At 40.0% G+C, this 22,004-nt stretch overlaps 2 protein-coding genes across 4 annotated transcripts in view; both read left to right on the plus strand.

Annotated features, from left to right (window-relative positions):
• The window catches only part of nfkbiz (nuclear factor of kappa light polypeptide gene enhancer in B-cells inhibitor, zeta), a 692,084-nt gene that overhangs the window by 487,046 nt on the left and 183,034 nt on the right, over positions 1–22,004 (plus strand). The window lies entirely within an intron of this gene.
• On the plus strand, positions 12,661–13,434 carry LOC112843915 (uncharacterized protein DDB_G0271670-like; the record flags this gene model as incomplete). The annotated part of the gene is made up of 1 exon (XM_025903257.1): positions 12,661–13,434. A coding segment is annotated over one exon (477 nt), but the record flags the coding sequence as incomplete, so codon positions are not given.

Here is a 22,004-nt window from a genome sequence, read left to right on the forward strand (position 1 = left end):
CAACAGTGTCAAATAATACAGGTCAATCCAATAGATCTAATGATTTTCACACTCTTTTAAGTCAGAAGTATAATGCAAATTAAAACTACATACTGATCACACACTCTATATTAAGGGGTATAATATGATCTACAGCAGTATCATAATTCAACTACTTTGATTACAGATATAAGGTAACATATAATAACAGAATAATCTCACAATTCCCTCTCTTGATCTCTTAAAAAGAGATCACTTACAACATACACTCCATCGTTACAAGGTCCAGTTCTTCTCGGTCCTGAGGCCCTCTGTCCCCCTTTAACGGGTGGACCATATGTGGAATGACCTCTGTGTTTAGCAGTTCAGATGCAAGAAAAACTGTGATTACAACAACAAAGTACAGATGACACTCCCATCACTCCCCAATTCTCCCACAGCTTTATTTCGGTGCTCCAGTTTTCCACCCCCATTTTGGTGCCACCTTATACCTTTCAAATGTACTCAGACTAGAACCTCTGTCTAAGGAGTTTTTAACCTTTATTTTAATGCTGCAGCTACCAGTGTCTTCCAGTTGGGTGATTCTCAGCTTCTTTCTTCGACCTCTGGGGTTAGACCACCCTTTAGTCGTTGCACAGATCAGGGGATTATTCTGCCCCGATTTCAAACAAAGATCTGTGTATTTTGGGATCACAGCCATGTCCCCCTTTTTACCAAGAGCCTCTCGAACCTCGTTGGTCTGGTGTTCCTAGATTTTCGCCAACCCCTTCATGGTTATTGCTGTGTTTATGGGATCCATCTTCTCGAGGAGCCCAACAGAAGCCCAAACGCCATGACACTTGACCCCAGTTGCTGCGAAGGATCCTCATCTCCGTGTCCTCATCTGGTGTCTGTTCCTCTCTCTGTAAGAGACAGAAAACCAAAACACCTCTCTCCCTAGCCTTGATAATCTAGTGTTGTTATCCATTGTTCTTCCGATGACGCAGAAACAAATTAACCCTTTTTATTCTAACTTTATAAGCTTAAGTTTTACCATACCTAAATTATTAAACACACAAATAAAGTCATAAAATGTTCATAAAACCATTGTTTGATGTTCAGACTCAACTTCCACTCCCCCCTTTTTGACACACTCCCATGTGTCAATTCACCGGAGCTAGAAAAGGAAGTATCAGAAATTCTTCTCTCGAGTACCGTTGCTCCAGCCTTGTCATCCTGTGTCGGGGAATAAAATCAATTTAATTCTCACGTTAGATCTGTTAAACACCTGGCTCTGCCCAGGGACTGCATCTGCAGAACTACCTAGAAACAAAATCTCTGTGTTAGTATGAACTACACATTTGTCACCCCCTTTGTACCCACTGTTTTTAAATCTGTTAATTAGAATCCTTAAACATGAAGTGAACTGTGTCCACAACAAGTCAACACAGCTGTAAATGTGGCCAATTATCAATCAATTAACATTCAATAACAAAATGATTATTTTATGCATGCTTTAGTCAACCACTCACCCTGAGGATCTTTAATCCCAGAAAGTTCCCTTCTCCACATGTAATAAAGTCTGTCATCCTTCCATGCCCTGGTAACTGGTCCATCCAGAGCTGTAACATTTTGAAATATACATACAACAAGCCAAACCACACCTTGGTCACACCAACCCTTTTCCCATCTGAGGATGTCCAACGCCATCCTAGTGGTTTGCCAAATTATGATTATTCAGAACTCCTTTCTGTCTCTAAGTTTTGGAAAATTTTATGCTTGTTGTTAAACTTTTAATTAACCTCCTTTGGTGGTAAAAACTGTTGGTGTGGTCAAGTGGGAGCTATAGGAAACAAAAGCTCAGGACAGAACAGTTATCAGTCATGTACTTTATACAAAATTTGCATGTTTTATTTCATATTGATTCTCTGAGTTTAAGGGTATCTTTTACTTTGAATTTAATTTTGAATGTGGCAAGACATTCCTAAATATTGTTAAAGTTTTGGTACTTTTCCTTTATAAACCTTAATTAACTTTTTACAGTGGCCTGCTATGGTTAATAGCAACCTATTCCAGTCATAAGTGATATCAAAAGTTTTCTCCACTGTAGCATTTGGCATTCCCAATAATATAACATGATACCTTAATCAAAACACAGCTAATAAAGCACAGTTTTTCTTAATGCAAACATCAGTGACTCAAAATTAGCAATCAAAGGGTTAAATCTGCAGTTCCACACTCTCATGTGAAGCTACCGTCTCCTCCTCCAGTCTCTCTTATCCTCCTGCTCCTGCAAAAACAAAACAAAACAAAGCGAAACATCCACCCTCTCTTGCCGGCTGGGTGAATTGTTTGTCAGCATTTACTAATCCTAAAGTTCGTGCAGTCTTTGTCTCAGTATCAAGTCAGTCCATCACAGTCCAGTCACATACATTCATTCACACACATTCATACCAGATGTTGCTGATAATGGAGTCTCACGCGTGACCTATTCGAGCATCCATCACCAGCAAGATGACGTCATCATTTTAAAGGAAACTAGTCCTTGTCTTTTGGACTGGATTGACTCGCTGCAATCCTTTTAGGCTCAGGACTTCTCATCTGATCAGTGTCCCATATGAGTGAATTTCTCCAAAGCCCATTATAATCATGGAGAAACACACTTTGCAACTGTTTACAGTAATAATATTTTATAGCGCTTTAAATTTCAATCTTTCAGGCCTGGATTAAAGAGCTGATTGTTAAATCATGAACTCACAAAATATCACCACCAGTGGATCACACCTCTCAGATGTTCTTATCTCAGTGCACTGTAACAAAAACGAAGACAGACATAACCAACAAAATACTAATAAAATAACACATACTAGGGCCCATTGCAGACATGTCCAAACATAAAATCATCCCTCTCTCGCTTAGAGAAAGAACACAAGCCAAAGCTCACTGATAAAATCAAGCTAGCGCTAAGCAAAACCAAAAAATCAACCAGAAATTCACAGGAAAGTTTTACTTCCTGCCGGGACAATATTGTGTAGGAATGAGAACCTCAGGTACCGTAGCACCTTTGTTCCTCCTTGAATTAAATCTCAATCACAGAAAATGCAGTACTTCGACCTAAAACTTACACTATTAGTTCATCATTTTCACTCTGTGCCACTGTTCCTCACCAGGCTGTGTGAAGCACAGCAAAGAATTCAGTCAAGGCCTTTAGCCGTAAACAGACATCACGCACAGACATTGTTTTCATAGCCAAACTGTTTTAGACCGTATTCCTTAAATCTACATAAATGCAATCTGGGTGACATAAAACACATTTTAAGTAATCAATGGCTTCTTATAAAAATATATATTGGGATGTTTGTGTGCAGCATTTTGCATATCAGCTTAAGCATTTGTTAGCAAAGCATTCTTCATTGCATCAGCGTGTGTGTGTGTGTGTGTGCGCATCACTCTTCGTTGCACAAGCGGGTGCATGTGTATGTGTGTGGATCACTTCTCAGTGAATTGAATCAGCATTTTGATTTGTGCGTGTGTGTGTGTGTGTGTGTCATTTCTCACTCAATCAACGAGTGCACATCTGTTCATGTGTGTGTTTCTCTTCATTCTGAGTCAGTGTATGTAGATGTGTGTGTTTGTGTGTGTTCATCACTTTCCTGTTCTGATGTCTTGGGTAAACCACGGCCTGAAGCGTGCCCTGGGGTCCTGCCCTCCTCCTTTTCAGTCTGTTTGCGACCATTGCTGCTGCTGCTGTTCAAAGTTCTGTCCATCCTGGTTCTGACCCCAATTGGGGCAGTCCTTTCTCCAATGTCCATGCTCACCGTAGGTGAAACCTGCATCTTCTTCTCCTGTGTTTTTGTCCATTCTGAGGTGCCTTTTGACCTCAGTTGGTCCTTCGGTCTCGGTCACGCCCTTTTTGCTGCCGTGTTGGTCCACAGTGTTAATGCAGAGTTATCAAGATCAGCATTCTTTTATTCTGCCTTACTTTTCATTCGGGCTTGGCGGGCGTCTCGTCACAGCTCTGTCAGCTGAAGCTGTCGGAGAATTTTCCCCCGTGTAGTGAAACGGGCCTTAGGTTTAGTGCTCTCCGTCTCTGCTGCATGAGATCGCTTTTCTGCAGCACTGTTGACATTTTTCAGGTTGTTGTTGTGGGTCCAGCTGTTGCAGCGTTTGGTCAGGGTCACGTAGAGGGGAGAGCAGGAGTCCAGGTCAGCCTCGGCTTTCAGGGCCGGCAAAGCAGCCTGTAATTAAACATAAAGAGAAAAAAACAAAAACAAAACAAAACAAAAACAAACAGAAGTGTACGAACAGGAAAATGATTTTGTGTTGGCTGTGTTACAAAGAGAGGGGAGAAACACCGGGCCAGGCCCTGTGTGAGCCTTCTCTCCCCCTTTTTTTTTTTTTTTTCTCTTTCTTACGATATAATCAACTCATAACCCACCAAGTTGACAGGACAACATGCACATGTTCAAATTTTTAAATTCACAAAAGAGAATTTTCTTTCCGTCAGTAATCACTTGTGTTGTTCAATCAGCAGAAAACATCTCACAATTTGACTCTTAACCACCAAATTTGTTGTTTCATCACTGGTTGGTCATACCAGTCTCTTTATTTTCTTTTTCTTTGAAGTTAAGTGGTTGTCCTGCAACCCAGAGGGTATATTTGTTAGTAATGGATAAACTTCATCATTAAAAAACAACAGGTGTATGTTAATTTTTGCTGCTTTAACCTTGCTGGAAAATCTTCACATGTTCATGAGTGTAAGCTGTTTCTTCATTGCATGTGTGTGCATTTGTAGGCAGGTTAATTTTAACTCTTTCTCAAACTAGGCGTTACCTTAAAAGGAGCCTTTCTCTCACATTTCTCTGCTTGTGTGTGTTTTTGTTTCACCTTTTGTTGTGATGCTCCGGACGCTTTCCCAACCTCCACAAGTCTGTTGGCCCCAAATTTTATGTGTTAAAACTTCTCTTACTTTCTCCTCTAATTCTCTCCTCGCTGCTGTCTGTTTCCCAGCTGCTGATTCGTGCTGGGTGTGGTTCCCACTACTATAATTTTGCTTCGGCCGCTGTGCTTGTGGGGGCAGTTGGTCCAGGTCCATAGCTTCCTGTATGAACACACTAAGAGATTTATTTAATATCATTTTCATCACTGTTAAACAGATAAGCAGGCAACACGCCCACCTTGACAGCTTAAACTGCACATCAGTCTCCCAACACATTCCTCTCTCTACTCCTCAATACTTCTCCACTACACACCTCTTACTATCTCTCACTCCTTTTATTTTTTTTAATTAAGATTACACCACAGAGTAATGCACCCAATTATGCCCGTCTGTCTCTATGTGGCTCCAAATTCCCTCTTTATTCGTAATTTCACGCTATCAGGGGACAGGCACACAACAATTTTAACCACTGAAACGTCACTGAAACGAGGACTCTAACCTCTATTTTAAGAAATGAGGACTCTAACCTCGGTTTTCTTTTGACTAATATAGAACTCAACCTTAGATGACAAAGCATTCTCTTGTTCTATTCCAGAATAAATGTGAACCCGTGATTACACGGCCGTTCCAGTGTTACTCTGTTATCGTTTGAGGGCCCTCAGCTCTCAGGTGATAAACCTGGACCTCCAGACGACGCTGGTCCGTACGCCGCGTCCAACGTACGGTGGGGGAGCCAACCCCAGGGCAAAATTAATTTCCACAGGTACACTAGGCGTCAACCTTAGATCTTAAAGCATTCTCTTCGCACTAATGTCCTCCTAATCACACATCAACCGTCACTGTCACTGTGTTCACAGTTCACACACAGAAACACACCCAGAGCGCGTCTCACATGCAGAAACACACACAGAAACCTCTGAGCTCACCTTTGAAATGCAAGCGCACCACAAGTCAGACTCTATTTCACCTCTATTTCATATGCTAAACTTTGGTTGCGTCTTAGAAGTTTTCCCCGTTTCTTGCAACAGAAGCCAGTCATAGACAAAGTTAAATGTGGAAGGTAACGTGGGCTGCAACTACAGGGAGTGCAGAATTATTAGGCAAGTTGTATTTTTGAGGAATAATTTTATTATTGAACAACAACCATGTTCTCAATGAACCCAAAAAACTCATTAATATCAAAGCTGAATGTTTTTGGAAGTAGTTTTCAGTTTGTTTTTAGTTTTAGCTATTTTAGGGGGATATCTGTGTGTGCAGGTGACTATTACTGTGCATAATTATTAGGCAACGTAACAAAAAACAAATATATACCCATTTCAATTATTTATTTTTACCAGTGAAACCAATATAACATCTCCACATTCACAAATATACATTTCTGACATTCAAAAACAAAACAAAAACAAATCAGCGACCAATATAGCCACCTTTCTTTGCAAGGACACTCAAAAGCCTGCCATCCATGGATTCTGTCAGTGTTTTGATCTGTTCACCATCAACATTGCGTGCAGCAGCAACCACAGCCTCCCAGACACTGTTCAGAGAGGTGTACTGTTTTCCCTCCTTGTAAATCTCACATTTGATGATGGACCACAGGTTCTCAATGGGGTTCAGATCAGGTGAACAAGGAGGCCATGTCATTAGTTTTTCTTCTTTTATACCCTTTCTTGCCAGCCACGCTGTGGAGTACTTGGACGCGTGTGATGGAGCATTGTCCTGCATGAAAATCATGTTTTTCTTGAAGGATGCAGACTTCTTCCTGTACCACTGCTTGAAGAAGGTGTCTTCCAGAAACTGGCAGTAGGACTGGGAGTTGAGCTTGACTCCATCCTCAACCCGAAAAGGCCCCACAAGCTCATCTTTGATGATACCGGCCCAAACCAGTACTCCACCTCCACCTTGCTGGCGTCTGAGTCGGACTGGAGCTCTCTGCCCTTTACCAATCCAGCCACGGGCCCATCCATCTGGCCCATCAAGACTCACTCTCATTTCATCAGTCCATAAAACCTTAGAAAAATCAGTCTTGAGATATTTCTTGGCCCAGTCTTGACGTTTCAGCTTGTGTGTCTTGTTCAGTGGTGGTCGTCTTTCAGCCTTTCTTACCTTGGCCATGTCTCTGAGTATTGCACACCTTGTGCTTTTGGGCACTCCAGTGATGTTGCAGCTCTGAAATATGGCCAAACTGGTGGCAAGTGGCATCTTGGCAGCTGCACGCTTGACTTTTCTCAGTTCATGGGCAGTTATTTTGCGCCTTGGTTTTTCCACACGCTTCTTGCGACCCTGTTGACTATTTTGAATGAAACGCTTGATTGTTCGATGATCACGCTTCAGAAGCTTTGCAATTTTAAGACTGCTGCATCCCTCTGCAAGATATCTCACTATTTTTGACTTTTCTGAGCCTGTCAAGTCCTTCTTTTGACCCATTTTGCCAAAGGAAAGGAAGTTGCCTAATAATTATGCACACCTGATATAGGGTGTTGATGTCATTAGACCACACCCCTTCTCATTACAGAGATGCACATCACCTAATATGCTTAATTGGTAGTAGGCTTTCGAGCCTATACAGCTTGGAGTAAGACAACATGCATGAAGAGGATGATGTGGACAAAATACTCATTTGCCTAATAATTTTGCACTCCCTGTATAAAATATTTAGCTTTTATTAAATAGTTATCTGAATCTTACAACCAAAGTTTGTATAATAATACACAAGATTGGCTGTAGACCATTGTTCATCATTCAGAACACTGTGTAAAAATAACAAAAAACAAAAAGTGAATGCAAAAGTGCATAAATATTTATTTTACGTGTTTGATATGTGTGGCGGGGCGTGGTCTGCAGTGCCGCTGCAGGGGAGGTGGACCCACCTGAGGGGCATCTGCAATCACACCTCTCGGGCGTAGTCTGTGCTCTCTCGGCTGTTTTTTGGGTGTGTGTCGGGCTGTGAGTTGAAAAGCTACAGCTGGCTGGGAGGGTACACCAACCATGTGTGAAAAGTGGTCCATAACGTACTGGTTCAAAGTGTGTTCGTGCAAACATTGTCGGGGTCTGCCGTGGTACAGAGGGACTTCTGCTTATGAACCTGTGTGCACAGCGTCTGCAAATCCGGGCTGTACAAAGTGACCTCATCTTTACCCAAAACTGTAAGCTGTCATCTGTGAGGCGCGAGCGGTGTTTGTTTTTACCATAATTCATGGTGGAGAATGGCTGCTCTTCTGAGTTTTGCTGTCTGTAGCCGTATGAATGGAAAACTACACAGATTAGCAGCGGCATAGGCACACATAAAATTTCTTCTGAAATTTTCGCTTTCTAGTTTCATTTTCATGGTCATTATTATCAAGACAATGATTAAGCCTTATTCTGATTATTTCTCCTGTTTGGAGGTGTAACTTTTACATGACGGGTGTCTGCAAGTCTGCAATGACTCAAGCATCAAACTACAAAACTATTAGAGCGGACATGGTGCTCTAATGGCTGCTTCATTAACGCAGGTCAGAAAGGATAAAAGAAAATCAATAAATTATGAAACACAAAACGTCTCTTATTAGCACAACACTGCCCAGGGCTCAGGAAGTGAGTGTATTCCTTATAGCCTATTAAACCATAGCATGTTATTTTGATGTGTTACAGATGAAATGGCTATCCAGAAACATTCAGCCACAAAAATGCTTTTTTAATATTTTTTTTTTTACAGCTTTGCACTTTTACACAAGTTTTATCATCAGTGTCACAATGACTGCTGCTAAAATTGAGTACAAGATATTTGCTGGTCTGATTAAAAGGTCTTGATGCGTGCTCAATCATCCAGGTAAGTAAATCTCCAAAAGTTGAATCTGTTCATCTGGATGTAGCGTTTTCAGTGGGAGAAACGTTTCATCACTCATCCAAGTGACTTCTTCAGTCTCAACTGACTGCAAGTTTACCCAATCTTAGAAACAGTACATTTGCATAATGACTGAAACCAGCCCACTGAAGGAACAATGGGCTGGGAGGTCAGTTCGTTCCTCATGATTCTGCAAATTCTCATGACCACTGATCAATGGCCATGAGTACCATTCACAAAGAGTTGTGGAATGGCTGCAATCACAGCATTGTAAGATGGTGAAAGATGTACCCTTAAGCCCCCTCCTCAATCCTCAAACTAAAGGTGCACCTTTAGTTTTGTAATTTAATTCTTCCATCCATTTTCTTTCGCATATCCCTGGCTGGGTCGTGGGGGCAGCAGCCTAAGCAGAGAAGGCCACACCTCCCTCTGACAGAGAGGTCACTACCCAAACCTTGTTACCATAGCTGAAGGTAAGGACGTAGATCGACTGGTAAAGCGAGAGCTTCGCTTTTACTTTCAGCTCTCTCTTCACCACGACAGATCTGTACAGTGTCTCCAGTCTGCGTCTGCACCCGCAGCACCAATCCATCTGTGAACTCCCGTTTCCCTTCTTACATCACTCGTGAACAAGACTGCGAGATCTGTAATTTAATAAAAGCAGTAATTTGTTTGTCAGAGTGCACCATCCATTTCACACCCTGTTCTTTCTTTCCTGTCTTATATGGAAATTCACTTTGTGTAGCTGTTTGGGAGCCTGTTAAACTTCATCTATAGAGAGGTGCTTTATCATTTAGCCAGCTCTTTGAAGCAAAGCAGGTTCAAACTTAAACTTGAAGCTGTGTTAGCACTAATATTCATATTATTATACAAATATTGCCAAAGTACTACAATGAGTTTATGCAAGTAGCGTTTTCTGCAGAAAACTCTCATTGCTAATTAATTACTTTGCTGGTCTGATTAGAGTGATTTGAGTTTTTGAATGACCTCATATGACACAGTAATATCAAGGCTTCTTAGGTGTTGCATCTGTGACTTATTGCTTTGTGACGGACAAGCACAGTTTTAAAATCTGAGGCTAGAGATGAACAGACACAGTGTCTAAGAAACATACAGTTTTCTTGCCTTGTTTGGATCTGCTCAGAGGAGCTTTGTGTTCATGAAGAAGGATCGTTAATAAAAGTGACACTAACTTGATGTTGTTTGGCATCAATGTTTAATAATCTTAGAATCATTTAATACTTCTTAAAATTATAGTCATGTGAATTATCTATTGCAGTTATTGTTGACAAAAACTGAAAATTTTCATCATATTGTATCGTGTAACCATCCAACTCACATATTAAATGTAAATGATTTGTCGAACTCAAGACATGATGAATGTTCCTGCATTAAAACACATCCAGCCTAGTGTTCTCACTCTACCTAAATGGATCTGTTACATTAGTAATATATGGGAGTTGTGTTTCAGTCTTTTCCACATGAGGACACTTACCTTTAGTTTTTGCTTTACTGATGAGTGGCTGGTTAACCTGCAGTGGTTGAAGTATGTGTCGGTCATCTGGAAGAGTAGGTGTAGAAGATGTCTTTAATTAATGTAATGCTCTGAAGGTGTCAGTGATTACTGTGAATTCATTATAAAACTGGATTTCAGTGAATAAAGTGAATAAAGACAGGCCCTCATGGTGAAGCTCAGGTGTGCATAAAGTGTAACAGGAGAGCTTTGTCATACTTTCAGATATTTTACATGAGCCAGTCTTTCAAAAAAAAAATTCATTCATCCACAGGTATCACAATGCTGATATCTGAAAGTAAACTGATACATATCCCCGACTAGGTTTACTACTAAATAAAGGATCGCCCCAAAATGACCAAATATATAAAGACACTCTCCAGAAGAACAAAAAACACATTTACATGTATAGATTCATTCCAAACAGCTCTCGTGCCTCCAAACACATACCGATGATTTGTCACATGTTGGGAAGAGAACGTGTTGTTTCCAAAGCACCACAAATTGGGATCTGTAGCTCAGGTAGAGCAGGAAACCTACTAATCAGAAAGTTGCTGGTTCAATCCCCGTCTGCTGCAGTCTGCATGCCAAATATCCTTGGGTAAGATACTAACCCCAAGTTGCTCTCCGATGCATCCATTGAGAGGATGAATGTGTATTACAGTTTTTCTCGATTGCTAAAACACATTTCTTGAAACTACGCCTCATATCCGCACAACAGTAAACACAAATCCATAACATCTCACTCAATTCCCCAAACATCCTATTTCCAGGTCAAAATGAAGCTCTACACCCAAAACTATTCACTCCTGCTGAAAAACCGAACTTTGCCCTCAGACATCAAACACAAGCCCTCAAAAACACACACACTACAACAGAGTTTTGCACACTGGTACAATTAATTCAAAACAATAGTTCCAAAACAATTAGGTTGCTTATGGTTCTCCCCTTCAAAACCCTTGTCACATGATAAACACAAAAGACGCAACCAATGTATGTACAGTGGCACATTGTCATTCATGTACTATACAGTACAACACACACCAGAAACATTATCCCACCACAGCATCTTGTCTTTGGTCTGGGTCAGGCCAGAGAATCTCATCCACATCACAGGCTATATTGGCCCCAGCCAGGCAGCAGGGGTAAAATCCTCTTGCATGCCTGATCCACCCCTGGCATGCATCTACTGATATGTCTAGGCAGGCCTCTTCCACGGCCTGAAGGAGGTGAACACGGACATAAGGTTCTCGGTCATACACTTTCCACCGCCATGCCGAAAATAACTCCTCTATCGGGTTTAGAAAGGGGGAGTATGCAGGCAGAAAGATATTAGAAAACCTTGGGTTATTGGTAAACCAGTCACGAACCAGAGCAGCGCGATGGAAGCTGACGTTATCCCACACAACAACGTAGTGAGGCTGCTCTGGCTGTGCTGGTTCCCTGTAGTCCAGCTGGAACATATGTTGTCTTAAACCATCAAGAAAAGCAAGGAGAAGCATAGTGTTATAGGGTCCTAGTACGGCATGGCGGTGGAGTACCCCTCGTTGGCTGATGGCTGCGCACATAGTGACATTCCCCCCACGCTGACCAGGGACATTTACAATAGCCCGATGGCCAATTATGTTCCTCCCCCTTTTCCTTCTTTTGGTCAGGTTAAAACCTGCCTCATCCACAAAGATCATTTCATGGGGAACAGGCCGTCCTTCAATCTCAAAGATTCTCTGCAAAACACATAACACAGTAGAGTCAATCGGTACCCTGAACCAAAGTTCAAGAGTGCTGAAATGGCAGCATAAACTGCCATGCTGTGATGGTACACAATACCTTATACAGTATCAAAACTCATACCTGAACATATTCCACACGTTGGTTTTTCACTCTGTCAGAGTTTCGTTCGAAAGGGACTCGGTATGCCTGTTTCATCCGGAATTGATTCTTTCGGAGGATGCGGTCAATTGTGGAGAGGCTGATGGCATTTATGCCTCGAAAAAGATGATCATCCTCAATCACTCTCCTTTGAATCTCTTGCAGGCGGATTACATTATTTCCAATTACCATGTTTACAAGTTCCCTCTCTTGCTCCTCCGACAAAAGCCTTAACCTGCCTCCACCAGGTGGTCGTCTCTGTGTCCTACAAAAATAGAAGCACTCATTACTGTAACTGTCACACATTCATTTTACAGGAAAATAATGGAAACATACTGAAACTCAAGACACATAAATTCAGTAACTTAAACGTTACTGTACAAAGCAGTCTTACTGCAAGTACACCTACCTGTTTTCCTCCCTGAAGGTTCTGATGATGGAGGCAACAGTGAAGCGACTCAAATTTGGTTGTACTCGTTGCCCAGCCTCCCTCATAGTCATCCCATGGACAAGGACATGGCCAACTAAAGTGGCTCGAATTTCATCCGAGACTGACTGTCTTCGTGCCCTTGCTCTTCCCCTTCCTTGTCGCCGTCGTTCTCCACCTCCACCTCCTTCACCACCTCCTCCTCCTCTTCCACCACGTCCTCCTCCTTCACCACGTCCTCTTTCTCCACCACGTCCTCCTCCTTCACCACGTCCTCTTTCTCCACCACGTCCTCCTCCTTCACCACGTCCTCTTTCTCCACCACGTCCTCCTCCTTCACCACGTCCTCTTTCTCCACCACGTCCTCCTCTTTCACCACGTCCTCTTTCTCCACCACGTCCTCCTCTTTCACCACGTCCTCTTTCTCCACCACGTCCTCCTCTTTCACCATGTCTTCTTTCTCCACCACGTCCTCCTCTTTCACCATGTCCTCTTTCTCCACCACGTCCTCCTCCTTCACCACGTCCTCCTCCTTCACCACGTCCTCTTTCTCCACCACGTCCTCTTCCTTTGCATCTCTTTGGATCCATTGTTTCAAACCTGAATGAGCTGACTTTGGCCCTTTTATCTATCCATCGCAGGTTCTGATTGGTGTGTGCTAAATTTTGACTCCTAGTGTTTCCACCTGGTTAATTGTGTGCTAATTGGGCTCAAGCTATGCTGACTTAAGTTAACATTATTGCATGCTAGTGCTTTCTACATGACTACATGGTGTAAGCACTGTAAAATGTAGGGATTTGTGTGTAGAGTTTTGCAGTACCAGTTCACCAAATTTGAGTCATGTGTCAAAGCAGGGAATAGTGTTTATAGTTCAGGGAAATGGGTGAGCTTTTTGACCAATAGCGTTTATGCACTGTAAAATGTAATTCTAGCTGTTTGTTATTTCAACATATTATTCTATATCAGTTTGACGATAGATGACTGAAGTTGTTGTTATAACATAGAATTACAAGTTAAAAACGTCCCAATTACACCAAAAAAAGCTAACTTGAAAACTCATGTCCAGCTAAATCAGCAACTTATGTGAACTTGACAATGTGGGTAAGTTGAGCACAGCAGGATTCAAAACTGCCTCACGTGACTGCTACCGAGGTGCATCATGGGGAATTGGTGGTTAACGACATGCTCACTTTACTTGGACGTTTTCTAATCGTCTTCTTTGGAATATGCTTTCAAGGTGAGTAACATTGGTTATAACTATAAGGAAAGAGAGCTACAAAAGTTGGAGCATGTTTTGAATTTATGGCATGATGTGTGTTTTTCTCTTTTACCGAAATGTTTGCTTTAGCTAATGTAACTTTAGCCGACAAGGTCCAGCTTGTGTGTCATGACCAAACTTGACTTAATAAACTGACACATGGCCTTTTTTATGGGTTTAATGTGGCACTGACCAAATCACAAGTATTGTGCCGCTAGCTTTAAGGTTGTGCACTCAACCACTGTTGCGATATTAGCAAGCTAACTCAGCTAATTAATAAAGCTTATTTCATATTGTCTCTGTACTTGTAAATTTCTTTCAAGTTCACAGGCTGTTGTATTTTGGTGGAAGTTCATTTTGGCAATATTTCCAATAACTGGCTGGGTTCAAAAAGAACTTTTTGGCAGGACTCCGATGCTTGTTGTCATCTGTTTACTCCTATGTAATCACTTAAGTTGTTATTAACTGCTGCATGCTAAGCTGCAAGAGTGCACTGAGGACTGAGACAAAATATGGTCTACAAACCAACATTATATTAGTTTTTATCAGATAGTCCTCCAGTGTGTTTATTTTTTGCTTTAATTCTATTGTGCAGTTATTTGTTACCCTGAAATGCTTTATGCTTAACAACAGCTCACAATTTTAACTTATTTTTGAACTCTTGTGATCAGTATGACTAGATTGTGGGAGTTTCCATACTAAAAGAGCTGTAGTGATAAAGTAATTGGCATCAGAGACACTGATTTTTGGCATGGTATACTGCAGAAGTGTTTTTTTTTTTTTTGCATAATTTACCTTTTAATTAAACTGCATTCTCTGTATTGTAACAAAACTAACATTGTTTATATGTCAGAAAATTAGCAAACATGAATAAATGGCGAAAACAATATAATTATAACATATATTTTTATTTTACTTATTTTAGGTCTGTGAAGCCAAACTTGATGCTGGGGATTTATTTTTGTCAGTGGACTCAAATGGTAAGTTACAATTTGTGCATTTTGTCATACTGGAAACACCACAGATTATATTGTAACTTAATAGCTCTGTAGAACAAATGATATAAAGATTGTAGTGTCAGGGTACTTCTTAAGAAGTAATATGGCACTATTGATGATCACATGCAGGTGGCATAAACTAAATATTCAGACGTGTTACCAACAAATGATTCATTAACAAAAGCAATGGAGCAGACTGTTTAGGTTCTTGTGGTTGTAATAACATCCATAACTGCAGGTTTGTCATTAATTTATTTTCACAGGTCTAGATGATCACATCTGTCTTTGTCATTTAAATGAGGTGGACTTGCAAACTTTGCGCTCTTTTGGGTAAATTGCTGTCCACTACATATACACAGAATGTGCACAGTATTTCAGATCTAAAAAGGGAGTATGTAATGGACTTGCTGGCTTTAATGTAAAAAGCCTGTTGTGTAACTTTAATGAGGCAGTTGGACTAAAACAGTATTGCTCATCAAGGTAAACATCTGAGGAATAAGGAAATTGTTACTTGTCCTTTTACTCAGTGTTCTTTTAATCGCATGTTTACTAAAGTTTTACATCACATAAGTCATTTTCACAATCATTCTACTTTAAAAGATTTCGAGACAGAGCTTATTGTTCTCTGAACTTCCTTGTTTGCTGAACGGCAGGTAAAGTGCATCTTTTTGTTTGTTTGCTTTTGTGTGTTTGTGTTTTCTCTAATGGGCCTCAGATGACCGTTTGCTTAAATTTGGGTCTCAAAGAATCTTTTTTTTATTCTGTCTGTACTCTCCACCCCTCTTCTTCTATTGCTCAGGTTGAAGCAGAATTTGCCCGTCTTACATCTGTTGACCTGAAAGGGTTCCTTTTTGCTGTGCTTGACCATTATGGAGAGGTTCGTGGAGCTGTACAAAATCAAGAGCGGCATAGGAGGGCTAACTAGGCTCCTAAAATGCTTCAATGATGATGTAAGTGTTCAACTGCGAAATCTAATCCTTTGTTTAAGTTTTAGGTTATCCAGTTCAACTGATGAACTCATTGAAAGAAAGCTGATAAGTAAAGTCTGTCATCATATTTCACAACCGGACATTTAGTGTGGTAACTTTTACAGAATCTGTGTATATTGGTGGTAGGTTGGATATCATATTCTACTTGAATGTCCTGATAAGCCTGATTCAAAATCTCCAATGATAATCATATATTGATGGAATTATGCATCAAAAAGCTGTGAATTTGGAGCTGTCTACATGCTTCATAAACACTGTTTAAAAAATGTTTTTGTTTTGTTTTTGACTTCTTTGACCAGAGCCCTACACAAAGGAAGAGGACAGAGGACCTCATTTTCTAAAGGAAGATCCCTCACACACTTTCAAGACTGTGAAGGTTAGCATTGTTTCTTTTAGTAAATTTAATAATGACAGCACCACTGTACTTTTTCCTCACCAAATGTATTATTACAAGATCTTTGACACTGGATTTGGCCTGGGTTTCAGACAAACTAACTGGCAAGCTAGCATTGATATTATTAGTGTCTTGTGTTTATTCATGTCTTCACCAGGGTCTTTGACATTTCGCTGCTGTACTGTTCACTTCAGCTTTATGTTTGATTTCTCACATTGTATATTGTAATGGCAGAGATATTAGGATATTTAAGGGCCTGCAGTGGCTGCTACAGCTGTGGGGGGCAATACTTTGGTGAAATGTCCTGGACCCTGGAAAAGAGACTGTGTAGACTGGGTAAGCAATTAAAGGTTACTGGCCGAGAGTCATTGGGCAGCTGGGTAAAGGTGGATGTTGACATTCAGTGCCAATTATGCAACCTGTTCAGCCATGTCTATATGCTCTTTTTTCATGCTGTTAATATAGGGGGAAAAATAAACTTTAATCAATAAACTGATTAAAGAAGCATTGTCTATGGAGCCATAATCTGATCCTGTAGTGTAGCTGCAGTTTGCACATTTCATGTATTCTCAGCCAGATTTGGTTTAGAGCACAGCCAATATTTAGCATAAGTAGATTTAAATTCACACACTGGTGATGGCAAGCTACGTTGTAGCCACAGCCGCCCTGGGGCGCACTGACAGAGGCGAGGCTGCCGGACACTGGCACCACCAGGCCCTCTGACCACCACCAGTAGGCAACAGGTGAAGTGTCTTGCCCAAGGACACAACGACTGAAACTGTCGGAGCCGGGGCTCGAACCGGCAACCTTCCAATTATAAGACGAACTGTCAACTCTTGAGTCACGATTCAGTCATCCACCCATGTGTGTGAATGACTGAATGTGTAAAGCACTTTGGAGTCCTTAGGGGACTAGTAAAGCGCTATACAAATACAGGCCATTTACCATTTAAATTGAAAATTTTGTTTGAATTCTGCAATTGAAGACATGCTCAGTTATTTATGAACATGGTCTTTGTTTAAAGCAAGAAATGGATTTGTAACATGGGGGTGCATATCTCATTCTGAAAAAACTTTAACAACTAATAAGTGTTACCCAAAGCCAATCACCATCATCCAAGGCATCAGTATGGCTCTTCTTTGGAAAGACATGAATTCTTAAGCACAAAGAATGTTGTGTAATTGTAATTGTGTAATTTTGTTTTGTTTTGTTTTTGTCTTTGAACCCTTTTATAGCCGACAGGTATTGAAGACACGTTTTCTAAGAGGATGAAAGTTGGCATTGCGATGGTGAAAGAAGAAGACATCATCGATGTGTTGGTTGTCCTTGAGGCGGCAGTAATCCTGTCTAATCTGAGGGATGTCTCAAGTGCCATTTCCATGCTGATGGGCCTTCTTTTTGCCCTCAACATAGACTATCCAAAGGAACTTAAGGACATCTTTGAAGTCATTCAGAACGTCCTAATGAACATTGGTGGAAGGCAGTGCATCTCACTAGTGCATGGTCTAAGAAACAGACTCTTGCAGAAAGCCATGCAGAACTGTAATTGTATGCTCACAGCATACAATTGCCTTAGTGTTAAGGACAGTTTTTATTTTACTGTTTGTTTTTTTATTCTTGCAAGTTCTCATTCTCACTTTTGTATGTCACTAAATGACTACACTTTACATTACAGATTAGACAATTACTCATTTGTTCATGGTTTAAGAAATTTATGTGAACAACAATATAATGGTGGACTTTGCAGATGCTTATCTCATGCAAGTCAGTAGTTTTTCCTTTGTTTTGCAATTGAGCAGACTCAAACTGATGTTTCTGAAATATTCATATTATCAAATGTTTCAGAAGCATGCGCTCATTTTCAGAGATATTGGTTCTGTGGAATTTGTTGCAATTGTAAACGAAGACAAATACGAGAGTTTGATGTCTTAGTTGTTATAAACTGATCTTTACTGTCACTTATCAAAGGTTTTGTACTATTTTAATATTTCAAGTTTTATGCTAACAGGTGTGACTGAGCACAATGAAGTTTAAAAAGTTTGCAAATGTAAAGAATAACTTTTCTAAAATAGCAAGTGTCCCGTTGATACATTACATTAATGCAGACTTTATGTTGTTACTTCACAAGAATCACTACTGCTCCTAGAATATTGGTCAGAATTTAATCTTCACCCAAACTGGGCTCAAGACCAAGTTCAAATTTATTGTTTCACAGGGTTGAGTTTTGATGGATTGTGAGCCTGATGAGCTACGTCACTGATTTTTCTGTTTCTCAGATGACTAAGATGGCACAATAAATGGTGAATGTTGGGTGCTCATGAGTAATTGTCTTGTCATGTTCTTAAAACAAACTTTCTGTATGAAATGATCAGATAGACTTTAATGGAATCTGTGGGGTTTTTATTTTTTTTTCTGTAAACAACAGAAAATTAATTTAAAGGAATGTAGATATTTAAACCTGAGATCTAAGATAAACCTAACAGGTAGTTTTGCTGAAATGGATGTTAGAAAGCTAAAAAAAAAAAAAACTTAAGATGTTTAATACACATTTTTCTTTACATCCAGTCAATCAACTCTGATAATTAAAATGAAACTGATTTACAAGTTCACTCAGCTACCTTAAGGAGCTCAGTTAATTAATAAACTTAAATCAATTTAGCTAACAGATTATGTTAGTTAAGCTAAAATAGATTCCTAAGTTAAAAGAACTACTAAAGTATTTGAATTAACTAAAAAACCCAAGTCAACTGAACTAGGACAAGAGTTTAAACAATAGATTATTTTAATTTAGCTGAAAGAGTTTTCCCAAGTAAAAATGACAATTAAAGGAGTTGAACTGACTAACAAATCTCAGTCAACTAAACTAAGACGAAAGTTTAGACAACATGTGATTTTTCATTAAGATAACAATTGGTTGTGTTATAAGAACAAACTCTATTTCTTGACTTAACTTAAAATTTTAAGGCAGCCCTGTACCTGATATTTTTAAGTTGAAACAACAAGTTATATTTTACAGTGTGGTTTTGAAATTTTAGTTTAGAGGCCTGGTTATAGTGTTTAAGCAATCGAGAAAAACTGTAATGTTAAATAGAAAGCACTTACAACAAAAAGCATAGAAAAAAGTGATTGGATGAATGAGGCAAGTTGTAGAGAGTAGAAAAGTTTTATATAAGAACCAGTTCATTTACCATTATATGTTAGTCAGTTCTGTACTTTATACATGTAATATTGATTCGTTAGGTCTGATACATGTAGTCAACCTAACTCACTGACAGCAAATTTAAACAACTGTAATTGTTTATTTTCAGCATCTGAAATACTAGTTTAGTTTGTTTTTTGTTTTGTTTTTCTTTTTGGCTCCTGATATTAGTCAACTACTATTTGTCAATGTTGAACTAATAATGAATTTAAGTAAAGGTATTATCCCAGTTTCATCCTGTTCAATTCAATTCACAACTGCAGTTGCCTCAAAGCGGTTTAAATTGCAATTTCACCAGCTGAGACCACATCCTCATTTTAGGTTTGACAGCATCTCTTGTAGATAATGGCAGATGGCTTGAGCATGAATTTAGGCTGCAGTTTGGGGAAGGCCTCAGAGGGGACTGTCAGCGACTCCTGAGCTGTGCACGAGGGGTCGACCACCCACTGGATGGCCGGGCACTTGTTTTCAACCGTACTATACCTGACCTCACACTTCGACAGTTTCTGTCTGATGTGCTCAGGTAACCTGTAGTGCCATGATCCACTGTCACGCCAGGGTGCATAAGAAATGATGCTTTATGAGACTGATGGGGTCAGGCAGCAGGGAAAACACATCCACAAAATGCTAGTAACTTAAGTTTGACTATCTAAGACTACCTAAATTAAATAAAGTCATTACATGCTTGTTAAAAGCCAACACCAATTTTCCCACTTGTGACTACTTCTCCACGTTAGGTAAGTTTTCAGTGTTTGCCATTACCAAAATGGGCTGAAATAATAAGTCAGTATTATTGTGAGTATCCAGAAGATGTGCATATTAGTCAGAAAGTTTAGTGGAGTGTGTTTGTGTGAGCAAAGTCCTGCTGATGGCTTAGATCCAGCCTATGGTAGCGCCTGCTGCAGTTCTCTGTACACTGTAAATGTATTTCATGCAGTTAAGTGTAAGTTGATTTTATTTTATTTGAGATTTAATGCTAATCATAATCCAAGGAATACACTTGATTTCTTAATAGAGAGCACCAGGGGCCCGCCAGCTTTGTTCTTTGATGAAAGAAGGGTGGGAAATCTTTTTAAAATGAGTAAGATTAATAAAAGTCCAGGTCCTGATAATATATGTGGCCAGGTGCTTAGAACATGCGCTGAGCAATTATGCAGTATTTTTTATTATATCTTTCTTTTATCTCTTCAGCAACAGAAGGTTCCAGAGGTATGGAAAAAATCAATTATTTCTCCAGTTGCTAAGACCACAAAACCTACGTCATTAAATGATTTTAGGCCTGTCGCTTTAACATCCTTAGTGATGAAATCCTTTGAAAAACTTGTCAGGAAGGAGATCCTGCAGCAAGTAGAGAAGCTTATAGATCCACTACAATTTGCATACAGGCCTTGTAGAGGTGTGGATGATGCAGTGGTCACTCTGTTGAACTACCTTTATCACCATCTTGATGGCGCCAAAGCTCATGCTCGGCTCTTATTTATTGATTTTTCTTCAGCTTTTAATACTATCCAGCCACATCTTTTAGTTGATAAGCTTCTTAACCAGTTTAAACTTGATTTTAATCTCGTTGGTTGGATTTTAGACTTTTTAACTGACAGATTTCAGTGTGTGAGAGTAAACGGCTGTTTTTCCAAACAGCTGAACTCTTCTACTGGCTCGCCACAAGGTTGTTGTCTCTCTCCTCTACTGTATATTTTGTACACTAATGACTGTCGCAGTACACAGGCCAACAGGCATTTCATTAAATATGCAGATGACACAGTCATTGTAAGCCTCCTTCATGGTGAAGAGGATTCCCATGGGCCTGTTGTGGATGAGTTTGTTTCGTGGTGTGATCAGTCATTCTTAATGATTAACACCTTAAAAACCAAGGACATGGTTATTGACTTCAGGAAGACATCGCCCCATCCTGCGCTAACAGTGGTAAATGGTGCAGCCATTGAACTGGTGGACAGTTATAAGTATTTGGGGGTTGTTCTTGATAAGGCTCTGTCCTTTGATTCACATCTTGCTGCTACAGTGAAAAAGGTCCAACAAAGATTGTACTTTTTAAGGAGGTTGAGAGGTTTTAATGTTTCATCTGAAATGATGACTCTTTTTTATAAAAGTTTTATTGAATCTGTTTTAACTTTCTGTATCATTGCCTGGTACGGTAATATGTCCCTGAATAATAAGACCAGACTTAACAACCTGGTTAAAGTGGCTGGCAAGATTTCAGGGAGGCCTCAGGTCCAGCTTGTGGATTTTTATAACAGGCAGGTGCTGAGGAAGGCAAACTCTGTCCTGTTGTGTTCAGATCATCCTCTCTTTAATGATTTTCAACTGCTTCCATCAGGTCGTCGTTATAAAGTGCCTGCAGTGAAGACAAAGAGACATAGACTGTCTTTTGTACCTAGTGCTATTATCACAGTTAATAACACTAAACCATGAGTGTTGTTGCCATTGCACATTGCACTTTTTTTGATGAAAAATCTAGGTTGTTTTATCAGGCTTATATTATATTATTTTGGTGAGTGTATGTGATGTGTTGGTTGTCTGTTTGTTTGTTTGTATGGACATACTGCAAATCAATTTCCCGTTAGGGACAATAAAGTTACCATTGACCATTGTGTACATGTTGTTTGAGTAAATCTTCTC

This window comes from Oreochromis niloticus, linkage group LG23, assembly GCF_001858045.2.
Source record: "Oreochromis niloticus isolate F11D_XX linkage group LG23, O_niloticus_UMD_NMBU, whole genome shotgun sequence".
Classification (NCBI taxonomy): Eukaryota; Metazoa; Chordata; class Actinopteri; order Cichliformes; family Cichlidae; genus Oreochromis; species Oreochromis niloticus.